At 39.1% G+C, this 20,470-nt stretch overlaps 1 protein-coding gene across 4 annotated transcripts in view; it reads left to right on the top strand.

Annotated features, from left to right (window-relative positions):
* TMEM117 (transmembrane protein 117) overlaps nucleotides 1-20,470 on the top strand; it is a 541,860-nt gene that overhangs the window by 518,091 nt on the left and 3,299 nt on the right. For 3 of the 4 annotated variants that reach the window (XM_082666768.1, XM_082666767.1, XM_082666769.1), the window contains one exon: nucleotides 10,379-10,508. In XM_082666768.1, coding sequence (XP_082522894.1) covers nucleotides 10,379-10,508 — 130 coding nt within the window. Of the gene's footprint in view, nucleotides 1-10,378; nucleotides 10,509-15,760; nucleotides 15,832-20,470 lie in introns of those variants that run through there. The other variant, XM_082666770.1, reaches the window with a different exon arrangement.

Raw genomic sequence — 20,470 nt, forward strand, 5'->3', positions numbered from 1 at the left:
TCACCCGTCGGGGCGGGCGGGGCTGGGAGCTGAGGCTCCGGCTTCGGAGGTCAGATCCCAGGGAGAGGACTGGGGTTCGCTGCTTGAACACAGCCTGAAGGGGGCTAGTGTGCCACAGCTAGCCAGGAGAGAGTCCAGGAAGAAGTCTGGACCTGCCTAAGAGGCAAGAGAACACTGCTTTGGGGTGCGCGAGGAGAGAGGATTCAGAGCACCGCTTAAACGAGGTCCAGAGACGGGCAGGAGCCGCGGCTATCAGCGCAGACACCGGAGACGGGCATGACATGCTAGGGCTGCTGCTGCAGCCAACAAGAAGCCTGTGTGCGAGCACAGGTCACTATCCACACCTACCCTCCCAGGAGCCTGTGCAGCCCTCCACTGCCAGGGTCCAGTGATCCAGGGACAACTTCCCCGGGAGAACGCATGGCGCGCCTCAGGCTGGTGCAACGTCACGCCGGCCTCTGCTGCTGCAGGCTAGCCCCGCATTACGTACCCCTCCCTCCCCCCCGGCCTGAGTGAGCCAGAGCCCCTTAATCAGCTGCTCCTTTAACCCTGTCCTGTCTGGGTGGGAACAGACGCCCTCAGGTGACCTACACGCAGAGGTGTGGCCAAATCCAAAGCTGAAACCTGGGAGCTATGCGAACAAAGAAGAGAAAGGGAAATATCTCCCAGTAGCCTCAGGAGCAGCGGATTAAATCTCCACAATCAACTTGATGTACCCTGCATCTCTGGAATACCTGAATAGACAATGAATCATCCCAAAATTGAGACTGTGGACTTTGGGAGCAACTGTAGACTTGGGGTTTGCTTTCTGCATCTAATTTTTTCTGGTTTTATCTTAGTTTAGTATTTAGAGTTTATTATCATTGGTAGATTTGTTTATTAATTTGGTTGCTCTCTTCCTTTTTATTTATATATATAGATATACATATTTTTTTTCCTTTTTCTCTTTTTGTGAGTGTGTATCTGTATGCTTCTTTGTATGATTTTGTCTGTATAGCATTGCTTTCACCATTTGTCCAAGGGTTCTGTCTGTCCATTTTTTTCTTTTTTTTAGTATAGCTTTTAGCACTTGTTATCACTGGTGGATTTGTTTTTTTGTTTCCGTTGCTCTCTTCTTTCTGTCTTTCTTTCTTTTTATTATTTTTAATTTTTTTTATTTTCAATAACTTTTTATTCTAATAACTATTTTATTTTATTTTTTTCTTTCTTTTTTTCTCTCTTTTCTTCCAAGCCATGGGTCTTGGTGCTCCGGCCAGGTGTCAGGCCTGTGCCTCTGAGGTGGGAGAGCTGAGTTCAGGACATTGGTCCACCAGAGACCTCCCGGCTCCATGTAATATCAAATGACGAAAGCTCTCCCAGAAATCTCCATCTCAAAGCTAAGACCCAGCTCCACTCAACAACCAGCAAGCTACAATGCTGCACACCCTAGGCCAAACAACTAGCAAGAGAGTAACACAGCCCCACCCATTAGCAGAGAGGCTACCTAAAATCATAAGGTCACAGACACCCCGAAAACACACCACCGAACATGGTCCTGCCCACCAGAAGGACAAGATCCAGTTTCATCCACCAGAACACAGGCACCAGTCCCCTCCACCAAGAAGCCTACACAACCCACTGAACCAAACTTACCCACTGGGGGCAGACACCAAACAATGGGAACTACGAACCTGCAGCCTGTGAAAAGGAGACCCCAAACACAGTAAGTGAAGCAAAATGAGAAGACACAGAAACACACAGCAGATGAAGGAGCAAAGTAAAAACCCACCAGACCAAACAAATGAAGAGGAAATAGGCATTCGACCTGAAAAATAATTCACAGTAATGATAGTAAAGATGATCCAAAATCTTGGAAATAGAATGGAGAAAATAAAAGAAACGATTAACAAGGACCTAGAAGAACTAAAGAGCAAATACAATAAATGAAATTAAAAATTCTCTAGAAGGGATCAATAGCAGAATAACTGAGGCAGAAAAACAGATAAGTGACCTAGAATATAAAATAGTGGAAATAACTACCGCAGAGCAGAAAAAAGAATGAAAAGAATTGAGGACAGTCTCAGAGACCTCTAGGACAGCATTAAAATCACCAACATTTGAATTATAGGGGTCCAGAAGAAGAAGAGAAAATGAAAGGGACTGAGAAAATACTTGAACAGATGATAGTTGAAAACTTCCCTAATATGGTAAAGGAAATAGTCAAGTCCAAGAAGCGTAGAGAGTCCCATACAGGATAAATCCAAGGAGAAACATGCCAAAGACACATATTAATCAAACTATCAAAAATTAAATACAAAGAAAAAATATTAAAAACAGCAAGAGAAAAACAACAAATAACATACAAGGGAATTCCCATAAGGTTAACAGCTGATCTTTCAGCAGAAACTCTGCAAGCCAGAAGGGAGTGGCAGGACATATTTAAAGTGATGAAAGGGAAAAACCTACAACCAAAATTACTCTACCCATCAAGGATCTCATTCAGATTTGATGGAGAAATTAAAACCTTTACAGAAAAGCAAAAGCTATGAGAATTAAACACCACCAAACCAGCTTTACAACAAATGCTAAAGGAACTTCTCTAGGTAGAAAACACAAGAGAAGGAAAAGACCTACAATAACAAACCCAACACAATTAAGAAAATGGTAATAGGAACATACATATCAATAACTACCTCAAATGTAAATGGATTCAATGCTCCAACCAAAAGACATAGACTGGCTGAATGGATACAAAAACAAGACCTGTATATATTGCTGTCTACAAGAGACCTACTTCAGACGTAGGACACATACAGACTGAAAGTGAGGAGATGGAAAAAGATATTCCATGCAAATGGAAACCAAAAGAAAGCTGGAGTAGCAATTCTCATATCAGACAAAGTAGACTTTAAAATAAAGACTATTACAAGAGACAGAGAAGGACACTACATAATGATCAAGGAACCAATCCAAGAGGAAGATATAACACATAAATATTTATGCACCCAACATAAGAGTACCTCAATACATAAGGAAAATGCTAACAGCCATAAAAGGGGAAATCAACAGCAACACTATGAGAGTAGGGGACTTTAACACCCCACTTTCATCAATGGACAGATCATCCATAATGCAAATAAATATGGAAACACGAGTTTTAAATGATACATTAAACAAGATGGACTTAATTGATATTTATAGGACATCCCATCCAAAAACAACAGAATACACTTTCTTCTCAAGTGCTCATGGAACATTCTCCAGGATAGATCATATCTTGGATCACAAATTAAGCCTTGGTAAATTTAAGAAAATTGAAATCATACCAAGTATCTATTCTGACCACAATGCTATAGGACTAGATATGAATTACAGGAAAAAATCTGTAAAAAATACAAACACATGGAGGCTAAACAATACACTACTAAATAACCAAGAGATCACTGAAGAAATCAAAGAGGAAATCAAAAAATACCTAGAAACAAATGACAGTGAAAACACAACGACCCAAAACCTATGGGATTCAGCAAAAGCAGTTCTAAGAGGGAAGTTTATAGCAATACAATCCTACCTCAAGAAACAAGAAACATCTCAAATAAACAACCTAACCTTACACTTAAATCAGTTAGAGAAAGAAGAACAAAAAAACCCCAAAGTTAGCAGAAGGAAAGAAATAATAAAGATCAGATTAGAAATACATGAAAAAGCAATGAAACAAACGATAGCAAAGATCAATAAATTAAAAGCTTGTTCTTTCAGAAGATGAACAAAATTGATAAACCATTAGCCAGACTCATCAAGAAAAAAAGGGAGAAAACTCAAAACAATAGAATTAGAAATGAAAAAGGAGAAGTAACAACTTACACTGCAGAAATACAAAGGATCATGAGAGATTACTACAAGCAACTACATGCCAATAAAATGGACAACCTGGAAGAAATGGACAAATTCTTAGAAATGCACAACCTTCTGAGACTGAGCCAGGAAGACCTAGAAAATAGAAACAGACCAATTACCAGCACTGAAATTGAGACTGTGATTAAAAATCTTCCAACAAACAAAAGCCCAGGACCAGATGGCTTCAGAGGTGAATTCTATCAAACATTTAGAGAAGAGCTAACACCTATCCTTCTCAAACCCTTCCAAAATATAGCAGAGAGAGGAACACTCCCAAACTCATTCTATGAGGCCACCATCACCATGATACCAAAACCAGGCAAAGATGTCACAAAGAAAGAAAACTACAGGTCAATATTACTGATGAACAACCATGCAATAATCCTCAAAAAAATACTAACAAACGGACTCCAACAGCACATTAAATGGTTGATACACCATGATCAAGTGGGGTTCATCCCAGGTATGCAAGGGTTCTTCAATATACACAAATCAATCAATGTGATACACCATATTAACAAACTGAATGAAAAAAGCCATATGTTCACCTTAATAGATGTAGAAGAATCTTTTGGCCAAGTTCACCACCCATTTATGATAAAAACCCTCCAGAAAGTAGGCATAGAGGGAACTTACCTCAACATAATAAAGGCCATATATGACAAACCCACAGCCAACATTGTTCTCAATGGTGAAAAACTGAAACCATTTCCTCTAAGATCAGGAGAAAGACAAGGTTGTCCACTCTCACCACTATCATTCAACATAGTTCTGGAAGTTTTTGCCATGGCAATCAGAGAAGAAAAAGAAATAAAATGAATCCAAATCAGAAAAGAAGAAGTAAAGTTGTCACTGTTTGCAGATGACATGATAGTATACATAGAGAATCCTAAAGATGCTACCAGAAAACTACAAGAGCTAATCAATGAATTTGGTAAAGTAGCAGGATACAAAATTAGTGCACAAAAATCTCTTGCATTCCTATACACTAATGATGAAAAATCTGAAAGAGAGATTAAGGAAACACTCCCATTTACCATTGAAACAAAAAGAATCAAATACCTAGGAATAAACCTACCTAAGGGGACAAAAGACCTGTATGCAGAAAACCATAATACACTGATGAAAGAAATTAAAGACAATACAAACAGATGGAGAGATATACCATGTCCTTGGATTGGAAGAATCAACATTTTGAAAATGACTATACTATCCAAACCAGTCTTCAGATTCAATGCAATCCCTTTCAAACTACCACTGGCATTTTTCACAGAACTAGAACCAAAAATTTCACAATTTCTATGGAAACACAAGAGACCCCGAATAGCCAAAGCAATCTTGAGAAAGAAAAACATATCTGGAGGAATCAGGCTCCCAGACTTCAGACCACAGTACAAATGCTAAAGTAACCAAGACAGTATGGTAGTGGCACAAAAAAAGAAATATAGATCAATGGAACAGGATAGAAAGCCCAGATAGCACATACTGTCACCTTATTTTTGATAAAGGAGGCAAGAATATACAATGGGGAGAAGACAGCCTCTTCAATAACTGGTGCTGGGAAAACTGGACAGCTACATGTAAAAGAATGACATTAGAACACTCCCTAACACCATACACAAGAGTAAACTCAAAACAGATTAAAGACCTAAATATAAGACCAGACACTCTAAAACTCTTAAAGGAAAACATAGGCAGAACACTCTATGACATAAATCACAGCAAGATCCTTTTTGACCCACCTCCTAGAGAAATGGAAATAAAAACAAAAATAAACAAATGGGACCTAATGAAACTTAAAAACTTTTGCATAGCAAAGGAAACCATAAACAAGATGAAAAGACAACCCTCAGAATGGGAGAAAGTATTTGCAAAGGAAGCAACTGACAAAGGATTAATCTCCAAAATTTACAAGCAGCTCATGCAGCTCAATATTAAAAAAATAAACAACCCAATCCAAAAATGGGCAGAAGACCTAAACAGACTTTTCTTCAAAGAAGATATACAGTTTGCCAACAAACACATGAAAGAATGCTCAACATCACTAATCATTAGAGAAATGCAAATCAAAACTTCAATGAGGTGTCACCTCACACCAGTCAGAATGGCCATCATCAAAAAGTTTACATGCAATAAATGTTGGAGAGGGTGTGGAGAAATGGGAACCCTCTTGCACTGTTGATGGGTATGTAAACAGATAGCTAGTGGGAAGCAGCCACATAGCACAGGGAGATCAGCTTGGTGCTTTGTGACCACCTAGAGGTGTGGGATAAGGAGGGTGGGAGGGAGATGAAAGAAGGAGGAGGTACGGGGATATATGTATAGCTGATTCATTTTGTTATAAAGCAGAAACTAACATACCATTATAAAGCAATTATACTCCAGTAAACATGTTAAAAAAAAAGTATGCAGAAGGAAAGGAAGCCATGGCTCTCATAACATGTACATACAATCTGTGCATGAAACTACTATACATACATAGATTTCATGCCAAGAGAATCTCAGTAGTTTCTAGTAATCTCCCGTTCGTCAAATCTCCCTACTCAGCAGTCTGATTGGAAACCAACTATCCTGAGGCAGTTGCTTAGTGGAGAAAAATTTACAGTTGGTCTTCTTGTTCAAATTAGGGTCAGCTAAAATATGAGAACCTTATGTGGTGGCAGGGAGGGATAGTTTAAAGCCCCTCATGGAACTGACTTTGGGTGAGAGATGAGCAGGTGATGAGTGTCATCAATGATTCTCTGTTAGAACAGGTACAGCAGGTACAAATAATTCCATTACTGAGTCAAAAACAAAAAGGGTTGTCACTTTTCATGGTTAGAGCCTGCGTGTCCCAGCAGAAAGTATGTATTCTTTGGCCCTGGCTCTGCCACATGACAGCTACATTATTTTGTGACAATTCAACCTTTGTGAGGCAAATTCTTCTCATCCATAAAATGGGTTAATAATAGCAACATTTGGGGATGATTTTGTATGTAATGTAACTCTGTAGCTTAGGATGATGCTAGAACACTGCCAGTGCTCGATACTTTATACCGCAAGCATCCGCAGGTTTCCTTTAGCCTCTCATGTTGCTGGTTTACCAGCTCCCGCCTACACAGTAGCAGAGCCAGCCCCACCACACTGCAAGTCCCCCACAGTTATTTGTGTGTCGCCACAGTGTGACCCACAATTTGCTCCTGTTCTTCTATCCTTCTTTGAAGCCACCTCATGCATCTCTTTGAGAGAGGTGCCCTTCTCTATGGTCCCGCTCCTGGTGCCCTCTGGGAGGACTCAGCTCTGACCCAAGTCCCATCAGAGACCTCAGGAGGCCAGTGCTGTGCCATGGATGAGGGCAGAAAGGAGAAGATGGCTGTTTTCCTTTTTCATCTGGACCTTGAGGCAGCCTTGGATGCAATCCTCCTGAAAACAGACCTATCTGCTTCCTCTGCTTCACTCTCAGGATAACCCTGACCTTGGAATCATGCTCAGAAATCAACCTTGCTTGCTGGCCTGTCTCTGTCTCTTCCATCTGTCTCCAGCAGTGTGCTAATTGCTGTCCAGGCATTATCCTATCCTCACAAGAAGCCTGTAAGATTGACAGATGAAGATGGGGACTCAGAATATCATCCTCTCTCCTCTTCTATCTCCTATATATAAATACTTGGGGTATCACCACCCTCAGATGCCCCCATTAAGATGAGTCTAAAACATATTGCAAGTGGTAGCAACAGTTATTATTTTTTTAAAGACTTTTTTGATGTGAACCATTTTTAAAGTCTTTATTGAATTTGTTACAATATTGCTTCTGTTTTATGTTTTGGTTTTTTGGCAGCGAGGCATGTGGGGATCTTAGCTCCCTGACCAGGGATTGAACTCACACCCCCTGCACTGGAAGGTGAAGCCTTAACCACTGGCCCACCAGGGAAGTCCCAGCAATGATTATTATTATCATCCCATTCTAAGTCAAGGTCAAAGTTTATGCTGATTCAACGAGTCTGCAGAAATATACAGAGTAGGAACTGAACTACAGAAATCAGAGTACCAGGGAGAGAATGGGGGTAGGGAGTTAAAAGACTAAGGAAGACAGTTTTGAAAACCGAAATCTGGTCATTATAAAAAATAATGTATAAGGAGGGAATCTAAGAGAATTTACGTATCATCTCTTTTAGTAGTTCTCTTTGTTTTTAATTTATTAGATGGCATAAGATACTTTTCTCACACTTTCCCCCTAAATCCCTGCCTTGATCCCTTCTTTAAAAAAATAAAAAGACAAGTAATGCCATCTTCTAGATGAAGAGCAAGACTTTCTCTTCTCTTTCCCCTACTTTCCATTTCCTTAATTCATCTTTCTATCTCCAAGTACAGGTGGGAAATAATTGAGGAACAATTTGGGGGGGAATGAAATTTTGATTCCAGTCTACAAGAAATCTCTAGAGATTACTTTCAAACTAAAATCGATTTCATACCCAGTAGAAAGCTTTCATTTCATGAAATGAAAATCTAAATGATAACAGTCTAAGAACATCTTTCCAAAAGAAGGCACCCTAAGTACACTTGCCGAATTACTACCAAGATGTATTCTCTTCCTTTTTTTTTTTAACTTTTTTTAAAAAAAATTGAAGTGTAGTTGATTTACAATGTTGTGTCAGTTTCAGGTGTACAGAAAAGTGATTCAGATATATATATATAGAAAGAGATACAGATATAGGTATTCTTTTTCGGGTTCTTTTCCGTCATAGGTTATTACAAGGTAATGAATATAGTTCCCTGTGCTATACAGTAGGTCATTATTGTGTATCTATTTTATATAGATAATAGTGTGTATCTGTTAATCCTAAACTCCTACTTACACCAAGAAATAAGAGAGAGAATTTCTCTATTGATCATGCTCTGTGTTTTTTATCCAGGGCTAGTGAAATATTCTCTGGTTACCATTGCCAAGCATAAATTTTTTATGGCAGATGTCAGTTATATTTTAGTAAAAGACTAAATTCATTTTCAATTCTCTTGCAAGAGTCTTTCAAGTAACATAGAAAGAACAAGATATTATCAGTGGGGGGAAAAACCAAAATCAAATGCACTTTAATAAAATGCAATCATTCACAAGTATTATTACCAATCCATTTCCTACTAATATTTTAGATCAAAATGTACCAAATTCATTCGGCTCCAATGCTTTGGGTTTTCTGAATTTCCAAAATTACATGTCTATTTGCTGCTGAAATCTGAAAAACCAGAAGAGGTGAGACCAACAAGAAATTTGCGTACACACCAATAGAAAGGGATGATAATGCATCATTTTCTTCTTATATATTTATTTCTTATTCGTGGTTTAAAGTGATCCATTGATCAAGAAATTAATAGACATTGAAAACTTTCCTGGTTACCACCACTCACATACTCGCCTTTCCTTTAAGGTCTATTCTGCCTTAGTCAGAATTTTTACCAAAGAGGGGGGTGGAATGGACATGGAAACTCCTAAAATGTTCAGGCACACTATTATCAACACACCTCTATTAGCTGCATATATAGAAATCTTGGAAAAAAATAAGTTTTTTATATTGAGATGGCAGATTGAAATCTTAAATTAATATTTTGTTTATTATTTTTTCATATCCAAGTTTTTAAAAAATATTCTTTAAGTATAGGACTGTTAATAATCATTTCATTACTAGAAATAAAAATATGGATTCAGCTTAAAGGTTTCTTCATTATTTAGTGTATTTCTTCTTCACATGCTAGTTATGAACTTTAATTTGGTACCTCTATCCAAAAACCAAGAGCAGATGAGACACCTAAAAATATCTTCATTTGCATCTGTTTTCCTTCCTTATGAGACGGAGAGTCATCCCACCTGATTTTGCCTTGAAAACAAGGAAATAACTAATGACAATTTGGGAATGAATTCACTGTTCATCTCGCAAGCTAGTATGTCAGGCCCTCCATCGTTTGGTTCAAAGTGATGCTAAATTGCAAGAGGGTAGGACAGGAGTCTTTGGCATTTTTCCATTCCATATAGTTGCTAGCAGAGATGATTAATAAAGCTCCCTTGAGGTGAATTAAGGAACTCGGTTAAGTGAATTAGATCCTATTTACTTTGTCTTCTTACACAAATATGCTGTTATAAGGTTCTTATTTTTTTTAAGTAGTGGAACAAAATATAACTAAATTACCCCATATTTTAAAAATATGGATCACTTCCTTCCTATAAAAATTTAAGACCAGGTCTCCAGAAAGAAAGAAACATGTATTGATGCGCATCAAATCTGCATTGGTTTCTTATTATCACATTAAAGAGACAATCTAAGGATATAAGTTATGACTTAATTTTGATTTTGTTTGCATACTGCTACCTAATGTACATAAAACAACCATCACAGAACAAAACGGATACACCCAACAGCTAGCTGCATTTAAATGATTTTAAAATAGGTGCTTATAAAAAGTCAATTTTTGGTGTTTATCTGCTTAGGAATGAAACAAATCACAGATATGTTTTCATGTTGATTTTCTCTGGCAGGACTGGGAATTCCCACATTTCATGGGAGACGTCGATGTAAATCTTCCTGGTTTGCACACGCCTCACATGCAGTTCAAGATTCCTTTCTTCCAGAAGATCTTCAAGGAGGAATATCGTATTCACATAACAGGTATAATTTTGAACACAATTTGATTGTCTCCTAGTTAGAGTCATGCTAGCTGCTATAAAAGGCAAAGCAAATGGTAACATTTTAGAGACATACAGGAATATGGTTTTATTTTACTCACGTAACAGTGCAAGGCGGTTCCAGATCAGCAAGGGGCTGTGGACCATCATTCTGGGACTTAGATTCCTGGTGACTTTAACAATTTCAACTTCAACATCCAGTGGGCAAATGGGAATAATGAGAATGGGGAAAATGACTAAGAGGGTTTGCCTGTTTCTTAACCCCCTGGCCTGGAAATAAAACATGTCACCTCCACGCACATTCCATGAGGAATAACTAGTGAGATAGTCCCATGTAGAGTTGAGGAGAGCAGAGAGATATGGTCCCCCATTGGGCAGCCACTTGTGATGTCAGGTCTCATGTTCTAGCCTAGGAGTATCAGAGGTGAGTCATATCTTTGTTATGGATTGTTTGCTATCTCTGCCACCCTCCATAGACCACTACACCTCGGTTTTGTTCATTAGGTGGGTTTCTTTTTCACAACATACAGCTCAGTATATTTTTTCGTCATGAATACTCTTTATGCTTTGTTCTTCATTTGCTTCTGAGATCAAAACAGTGGTACCCGAGAGCTCCAATCAGACCATGTGCCTTTAAGGAGTTGGGCCGCTTCTCATTTGATTGAGAAAACTTATTGCTGTGGCAGGGCTCATGTTTGTCTCAGGCGATTCCCTTGTGGATCCTCAGATTATTCCATTTTCAGATGTGTCCTGCTCTTGAAGTAGCTTGAATATGATTTATTATAATCTTCTTCCATGACAACTCAGTCATTCTCATCTAAACAAGGCTTCCCAGAGCTTCGTTTTGTACCTCTTTTTCTCCTTATAACAAGAAGCCGTCAGCTGAATGTTCACAAAGAGAGAATGGCATTAGTTCTCAAGCTGTTCAAATGCAGGTAATGAATGTGTGTGTGTTTTAAGGACAATGGCCTAGGATCCCACACCTGCTATAATAAAAACTGCTGAAGAAATCTGTGCTTACACGACCGTCTGTGCTGCCGAATAAAAATAGCCTGAGCACAGAAAACGTGAACATCTGAGTACTGCAAAAAACCTTTGCTCAACTTGAAGGCTGTTTTTTGCTTTGAGCATGAGGCAACCTTCCTAAATTGGAGAATGAGCTCATGAATAGGGAAGATGCAGCAGGTTTCTTTTCCTATTCAAAATGAATGAGGCTCTTCTATTAAATTCACTGGGTAAATCAATCAATTTGAGTTCAGGTCACATAGTGTGGTTTCAGAGTCCCCACTTAATCTCTGCAGCATGCTACCCTCTCCGACTTCTAAAACAGCTATGACACACGTGGTATCATCATATCCCTTTGGGTGGGCTTTTGACGGGACCATCTGTTCTTGCTATCAGCTCTTGTCTCAGACCATCGTGGCACTAATATTGTCTCTGACTGAATATCAGAAGCCTTATCAAAAATATACTGTTTGAGTGCAAAATATCAGGTTTAAAAAAGGGGGTAATGGAGGAAGACTCAGAAAATCCACCAACCAGAAAGAAAAATAAAGCTGTTAAAATATTTAATTTCGGTCGCTTTTGCATAGCTTTGTCATACATGCTGCCATTTATAGACAGGGGCAGGGGTAGATTTTGTGGTTCCCAAAGCTTACACAATTTGGAATGCTTTACTTAAGAATATGAATACAAAATTACAACTAAAACTTGTATTCAGTGTCTGGGAAGGGAGCCAGGCACACAGGAATCTCTGATGATTCAGCATCATTACTTTCAAGGTAAAGCCTCCTGTGCCTTTGAACTAAAACATTCATCCCACCAAGTATTATTTTCTAAAAATGTAAAAGGAGGAAAGGCTAGCTAAGTTTTTGCAATAGAGACTTCACATTAATAAAGTTTTCCAGAAGATGGAAATATATTATAATTAAGGCTTTGGGGTAGTATTTGCCAAATTATGCTGATTATCATATCATCCAGGAATTTTATAAATATACAGATTGTTGGGCCCCATTCCTAGTGGTCCCAACCCAGTAGGTCTGGGCAAAGGCCAAGGAATGGGACTTTTGTAAAGCTGCCCTGGGTGATGCTGACCATTGAGAACTGCTCCTTTCTGATTGAGAGGACACCGGTGAGATCAGGCTGTCTCCCTGAGAAGAGCCATGCAAATGATTGGGTATCTGGACCTACTAGGGAGGCTTTCAAGGGGCTCAAATTCAAAATAAGATAGGATACATGTGGGTTTTGGGGTGAAGGGCTCCACCATAAACTATTTAAACCCAGTTTGTGGTAAGATGGTCGTGTGCTTCCCCAGATCCAAGATAAAAATTTCTAGGAAAATGGTGACAGGTTTGGAGGCTGAAAAAAGAACTTTCCCCTCTTGTTTTGTTCTGCTGCTCTCTTTGTTCTGTGAATTGGTGAAGAGGTTGCTGAAGCCACTCTGGAGTATCACCCATCTCCCCTGAAAGGCCTTTGACTTTATCTGATGTTGTAAGATAGTTGTTTCTGGGCAAACCCAGGTAAAATCCCCCAAACACAGTGCTACATGTATTTTAACATGCTCAGTCGTTAGTAGCCCACAAATTTCCAAGTGAACTACAAATGCTAGCTTGAGAGGTTCCTTCAAGTTCTGCTTCTTTTTGTAAAGAGACCCTAATGCTTTCCTTGGTTAGCAAATCACCCCTGGGAGTATTAAGCGTGAAACCCTCTATATCCGTCTATGTTTCTCAAACTTTATGTGTATGAGAATCACCTGTAGAGCTTGTATGAAAGGTCTATCAGCCACACACCCAGAGTCAGACGCCTGAGGTAGGAGGTGGCGCCCAGAATCTGCCATCCTCTGAAGCACCACCAATGCTGCCTATGCAGGCAGCCAGAGAACCACACTTTGAGAAACACTGCGACTGAGAAACATTTTCTATAGTTAGAATTCCTCTCATCTCAGCTTTTATTTATTTTCTATGCACTTCTTAAAACAAAAGCCAAGGGGCAGAATGCAAATTCAATAGAAATGGGGTAGCCAGTGAGAAAGGCACATGTAGGGGCCTGACAGGAGCTAGAAAGTTCAGAGCTGGGGCCAACAGAGGAGGTCCCAAAGCAGAGCATGACCGGGGAAAAGGTCCAGAAGAAGCTGGAGCCAGGGCTAGGAAGGGATCCTGCAGACCTCCAGATAGCTCTGTCTATTGCTTTCTCTGTCTGTGTTTGTTCTGCACCAGAAGAGCCTAGACAACGATGGCTGGGGTTCTCCCAGGGTCAAGGATGGCTTGATGGCCTCAACTATTATTTCTCTGTGATCTAGAAAAGATGTTCAGTGCATGCTGAGGCAATGGAATGTAAAGACTTGGTGCATAGGTTCCAGCCCTGCTACTAACTGGTGGCAGGGCCCTTGTCAAGCTCTTTAACCTCTTAGAGGTTCAGTTTTCTCATCTGTTAAATGGGGACAGTAATGGTACTTATCCCATAGGATTGCGGTGAGAATGAAATTAATTAATATGTACAAGGCACTTAAAACACTGCCTGCCATGAAGTAAGCACTCAATAAGCTCTCAGTATTTTTACCTAAAGCTTTTCCTTTCATCCCTCCAGAATCTGGCTTTCCTATTTAATTCACAAACATTTGAGAGAGGGCTCTCAAATTACTTTTCCACTATTCTGAGTTCTTTCCTGTTATTTACTGGGCTGAGTCCTCAAGAAAGAGAAATCTAAGAATGAAAATAAAAAAAATCTCTCTCCCAATGAAATGCTCTGTATGTAGACGGTTATCCGACACTGATGAGTTCCCATTGACATTCTAAAAGCCTTTATGATTTGAGTATTTTTTAATCCTGATTCCTAGCTTGTTTTATTTATGCATGTCAGAAATAACTTGAATTGTTGCATCTGTTTAGCTCATCTGGATCCCCCTTGACAGATGGTTTGCTGCAGTATGTCTGAGCTTTCAGTTTATAAGCTGGGCTACAGCTTATAAAAAATAAATCATCTCTATCCAAGGGTGTGTTAAAATATTTTTTTCTGGGAATTTTGACTTCAGTAATAAAGGGGATAAATGGTTAGTGATTCGGTCACATTGGTGCTTTCAGCGCAAGTCCATTGTTCTCCTAAAAGTCAGTGCTAAATGCAACTGTGTAATTATCTCTTTTGCCCTCTTCCCTTTTACCTATAAGGTGAGTGCAAAGATGGATTCAAAATGTGATGTACTAAGTCTCAAGAGAGGAATGGCCTCTCAATTTAGTCTTGGAAGCTCCTATGAGTCCTATTAATGCCAATCCCGGTGGAAGCTCTGCCATCTGTCATCCCAGCCAGACAAAGGAAGTGTCCCATTGGTGGCCATCATCTGAGTAAATTAGGAGAGGGTTGGGGGAAAGGCCAGAAGGGAGGCCTGTGCATCTGTGAGGAGAGAATTCACACTGCTGGCACGATGATACCCATGGGAAGCCTTTCGGCAAAAATGGAAAATGTAGAAGTAAACAAGCCTGTGTAGATCTGTGTTCTATTTCAGTTTCCTGAGATGCGTGAGGGCACAGGTGCTTTACAATGGTGAGAATGTGGAAAATAATGCTGAAAACCCCTTCATTTTATTTCCATAGGTGCCTGATTTCTGGCAAATGAGTTCCCAAAGATTGTTTTTTAAAGAGCTCTCCTGTGTCAAACAGATCATGGAAAGTGCTGGCGAGGGCAGGCCAGTGGTCCATCCAGCAGAATATTTTGTCTGGCAAAATTAGCAAGGGACTTGTTATAGGGAAATACAATGCATCCCCTTCACCATGACAGTCCCCAGGGATCGTGAATTTATCCAAAGTACACAAGGATCTCTTGCTATTCTCTCAGTTATGAACTTTTCTAAACCTTTCCTGCAGCAATTTCCATTTTCAGCGCATTTGTGAAGCTCTAGGAATGTACTATGTAAGTAAACTATGTTTACTTCTACATAAAGCAGCAATCCCTTTTATTTGTCCCAAACTCATCTTCTTCAAGGCCATGGTTGCTTTGCCCACTGCCTGTCAGTCCTTGCTGTCCCTAAGCTGGTCTGTCCTGTCCAGGCTGAGATATTCTGGGTTCACTTATGCATAGATGAGGATTTTTGTAATAAAACTCACGTGATTTTCAGGAATTTGTCTTTACATCCAGAAGAAAGACTTGAAATATATAATTAATATAATCTTTGAGACAAATATTTTGTTTTTCCCAATTTTCCAGATTTTATCTTATTTTTATCTTAATTTTATTTTATTTTAGCAGTATCCTGGAATTCACCAGATCATGGCGACACGTGTATTTGACTTGAAAGACTAGAACTTCACTCCTCGAAATTTTTCTGGACATAGTATCTCAGACATTTACGTAATGATTAGTGGACATTTTCTGAGTTAACGTGTCTAAAGCTAAGCTAAGATCTAGGGAATACGGAAATGAGTGGCACAGTTCCCAATCTCAAGAAAGTCAGAGTTTGAGAGTCATCTAATTCAGTACAACTGCATGGCCCTTTCTTTCACATTTTATCATCACAAGTTTCTACCTCTATTCATCATATTGGATTATGTCCTAAAGGAGTAGCCTCCCACTTATGGAAATGCCAATGACAAGAGAGGTACTTTGAGAAGCTATATTCATTTGCTTTTAAGTCTTAAGGAGATAATTTATTAACTCAAGTTAACTCTCATTAGTTCATCAATTATTTAGTCGTTATCTTCAATTTGCTAAATGGTCTCCTCATGGCCCAAGCACTTAATGTGGTTTCTAGATATCCCTAAAATATCTAGAGGGATGTAAAGAGATGCTAACTCAGTGAGCACTGTTTTCACTGATCATGTCTGGAATGAGAGGACATTGAATACGGCCAAGAAGCCTGTTACAGCAAACTGTTACTTATTTAATTATCCGAACGTTGTCTTCTTCAAGGCCATGGTTTCCTGCTATCCCATAATGGATACTAAATGGCTCTGTGGAGCGTGACCACTGGACGCAAGAGTCTGGCTTAGCGGTGACACCCACTTGGTATAGAGGGTGCTCACAGGACAGCTCAACCTCAATGCTGACTGGGAACCCTACTGAGTAAAAGTTTTTACAAAATATTATAATTGCATATTTGAATCATGAAAGGTTCATTATATGGTGGAAATATCATCACTTATAGCTTTTTTCCTTAGTTGAAAAAATAGCACTTTCCCCCAAACTGTTATCATTTCCTATGCTGAGTGAGGGTGATATTTAATGAAGAATTCTTTTAAAATTAACTAGCCCATTCTTTTAAAATTCTTTTAAAATTAACTATAAACTCCCACAAAGTAAAATGATAAAACTACCACTGTAATATCATTTTTAACAATCAGTAAGATTCATTAAAAGCACAAAACACAAGAAAGAGGTAATCCCACCAACACCATGCAGGGATTGCTCGTTAAAGGAGACAATGAGGTATTTCGAGAAGGAGATTAATAGAAATAATGTATGGATTACTACCCTTCCTCCTTGCTGATTACATCATGCTATGTAGTTGAAACAGCAGGGGAAAATGCTATGTAGTTGAAACAGCAGGGGAAAATGCAAAATCTCTCATGTGATAAATGCCAAAATACCAAGCCTCTTGTTATGGTTGATTGTCGGTTCACAACAACACACATGGAAAAATGACAGTAGAAGCACTTCTAGTCTTTTTTTTTTTTTTTGCGGTACGCGGGCCTCTCACTGTTGTGGCCTTTCCCGTTGTGGAGCACAGGCTCCGGACGCGCAGGCTCAGCGGCCATGGCTCACGGGTCCAGCCGCTCCACGGCATGTGGGATCTTCCCGGACCAGGGCATGAACCCCTGTCCCCTGCATCGGGGCAGGCGGACTCTCAACCACTGCGCCACCAGGGAAGCCCTTTTTTTTTTTTTTTTTAGCCTTTTGTGTCTTATACCTTGTCATGTGTGTCATTTCAGGGACTCAAAATTATCTTTTTATGGCAAACTGTTTCTCAGAATATACAATCTTTTTTTTAAGGAAAGCTTTCTGCATCTGAAAATTGTGTATTGCATCTTTTTTGCTCTAATGGTGAGAATTTTCTGGTCCATCATAAAACACTGAGATTTAGGTGATGTTTATTTCACAGAATCATCAAAGAGACTTTTAGGACAGGGAAGAAATCTCAAGGATTATATGGCTCAACTCCTTCTCTTTATAGACAAGAACACTAAGGTTGAGTTGTCCCACCTGATTTTGCTTTCTAGTTTGCTGCATCTCAGAAAACTGTTTTTAAAGAGGAGAGAGTATTACCAAAGTAATAAAACACTGTATAGGAAAATAGGAGAATGGATGATAGAGAAAGATGAACATCCTTCCTTGTACAAATGGATAAATGGACCAGAAGTTATGTCAGGTGGGCAGGAAAAAAACAAAAAGTAAGAAGAGCCATTTCTTCTATATTTTCAGCTGTTCCAAGTTTCGACTGAGTGGCTACAGCAGTGGGGGGAAGGACAATGCTACCTTCACAGAGGAGAAAAGGAAATAAATCAATAGGGATCCTGCTTCAGTTGATTCTCTCCTCTCTGCACTTCCCCACCTCCCAACACGATCTGTCTGCAGAGGAGGGAAGAATCTATCTGCTTCCAAATTTGTGTGTATAAAAGACCTTGTCTCTGGACTAATACTACTGCAAGCTGTAGACAAATTACAGTTGCTAAGGATTTTTAACAAGTTAAATATGGTGATTCAGAAAGCATATTTATATATAACTATACACTGGATCCTCTTGGATAATTAGTCCAGTGATATCTACCCAGTAATGTCAGTGCTTAGTAATTTATTCTGTTTTATCCAAACTGAAACATTTAGGATATATCTTTGTTACAAATCCTTACACACTCTTCTCTCTCTCTTTTCTATCACTAAGATCTTGTATTAACTGGATTGAAGAAGTAGAAGGAAGAAATGGCAGAAATAACACTACCCTACATTTTTGGCAAACAATGCATTTCAGAGAACTTTTAAATATAACCTCTCATTTTATCCTAACAATAATCCTTTGAAGTGGGTATGTTGGTATTATTCTCCATTTCATAGAACAAAAAATTGAATAGTTAATAAGTAGAAGGATTTGGGGGAAGAGGACAGAATCATAGAACTGGGAGGCATCTAGTTCTGTTTCCTCAATTTGAAAATAAAATTGCTGAGATCTGGAGAGGTTAAACAAGTTACCCAAGGTTGTATTATTTAAGATGAGTATTAGATCTCCATCTGCTGATGTCCAGCCTGCAGTTTTTGTCACTATGGTACTCTCTCTCACAAATCAGTAAAGATGTGTTACAGCAGGGTGATGGTATCCCTGTCAGGCAACACATTCTTAATGCATGTCTCCTTCGTCCTATCTAAATATTCAGACACCAGGTCATGTGAGAAGCAACATAATGCGATCCTTTAGTGTGACAGTTTAGTGGTCAAACTGACCCAGCACCATTCAACTTGGGTAGAGAAAATAATTTGAAAAAATCCCCTTCTATCCTCAGGGTTCCTTCAGTTTGATCGCTGTACATTCACTATCACTTTTATTCTCTGGTTTTATTTTTTTCCTTTGACTATTAAATATTCCCTGAGCATCTTCTCCCCACCAGGAAAGCACCCTTCTCCAAGCTCCATGAGCATTCCTGTTTTTCCTCGCTGATTCCACGATGCTGTTAATGTTCAGTTTCTGACGTCATTACCCTGGAAACAGGACCCTTTATGAAGGACTGCTCTGTTCATGAGTTTATAAAAGTGACTAAGAGAGGATACACATTTTTCCAAGGGACCTTTATGAGTCAAGAAGGTGATGGTCAGTCACACAAGTCCAAGGACCTCTTCCCCTCACCATCCAGTCTGGCTTTATAACCCGTGTAGGTTACAACAAGGGAATAAGTATGGATCTTCTACAACAAAGAAGTATCCAAAGCCCCTCTCCCAACTGCTTCTATCACAGAAGCTACAAATTAGTGCCTCCGAGATACTGAATGATAATCCCTGAACTTTTATATATCACCTGTCTCTCATTCTGGTTGGCCTTTTTTTCCTATGATATTCTCCATTCTTTCCCTTCTCTCTCCCCTCAGACCCTCTCTTCCACATTACCTGATCTTTTTCTGTATGTTATTCTATCTGCAGCAAAATAAAAGCATATACTAGAAAGAAACATAACATTTTCCAAACCGTTCCCTGTCTTGCTTTTCTTTCTGGGACCACATGAATTGCTATTTCCTTCAAAATCTTTTCTGCAGAAATTAGCCCTCAGTTTTTATTCCGTTTTCTCAATATCTGCAGCATTAATGGTTTGTATCACTCCTTTGGCACCGCTTAAATGTGGCCTCTTATTATTATTTATCTGTTGATGTCTGTTTCCTATTTCCCCCATAAGATGATGAGTTCCTTCCCAGAAGGCAGTAGCATATGTCTTCAGCATCTACTAAGGTACCATCCACAGAGTCTATTCTGAGCACAATAAATGTTTGGTAATGACGCTCACCTTTGTATTTGAATTTCTCTGGCTTGAGCTTTCTTAATTTGTTGTATGGTTGATTCTGTTTTCGTTTTGAAGATTCAAGAGGGCAGGAGTGGTTTGAACTTAACAGTACCAGATGTTATAAACATTTTATCATATCTGGAAAAGTTTCCAATGTTCTATCGTACTTTGCAGTTTGGGTGTGCCAAATAAATCATTCAGGCAAGAGCTTCCATTACAAATATTATAAACCCTGTATAGTTGAATGATTTCAGGACAGGCAGAGTTATAATTTCCCTTCATATGATTTATATAAATTCTCTTCATAGAGAAGAAGTTGCACCTTCCCATGCAAATGAAGACATTATCATGACTTAGGCAAGGCTTTGATGATAATAATAGTAACAATTATTGAGTTCCTATTATGTACCAGGCATTGTGCTTAGTATCTAATAATCTCATGAAATGCTAACAGTTAATAAGTACTGTTATTTTCTGCT

The sequence above is a fragment of the Grampus griseus genome (genome assembly GCF_964374135.1).
Source record: "Grampus griseus genome assembly, chromosome: 11".
In the NCBI taxonomy this organism is placed as follows: domain Eukaryota; kingdom Metazoa; phylum Chordata; class Mammalia; order Artiodactyla; family Delphinidae; genus Grampus; species Grampus griseus.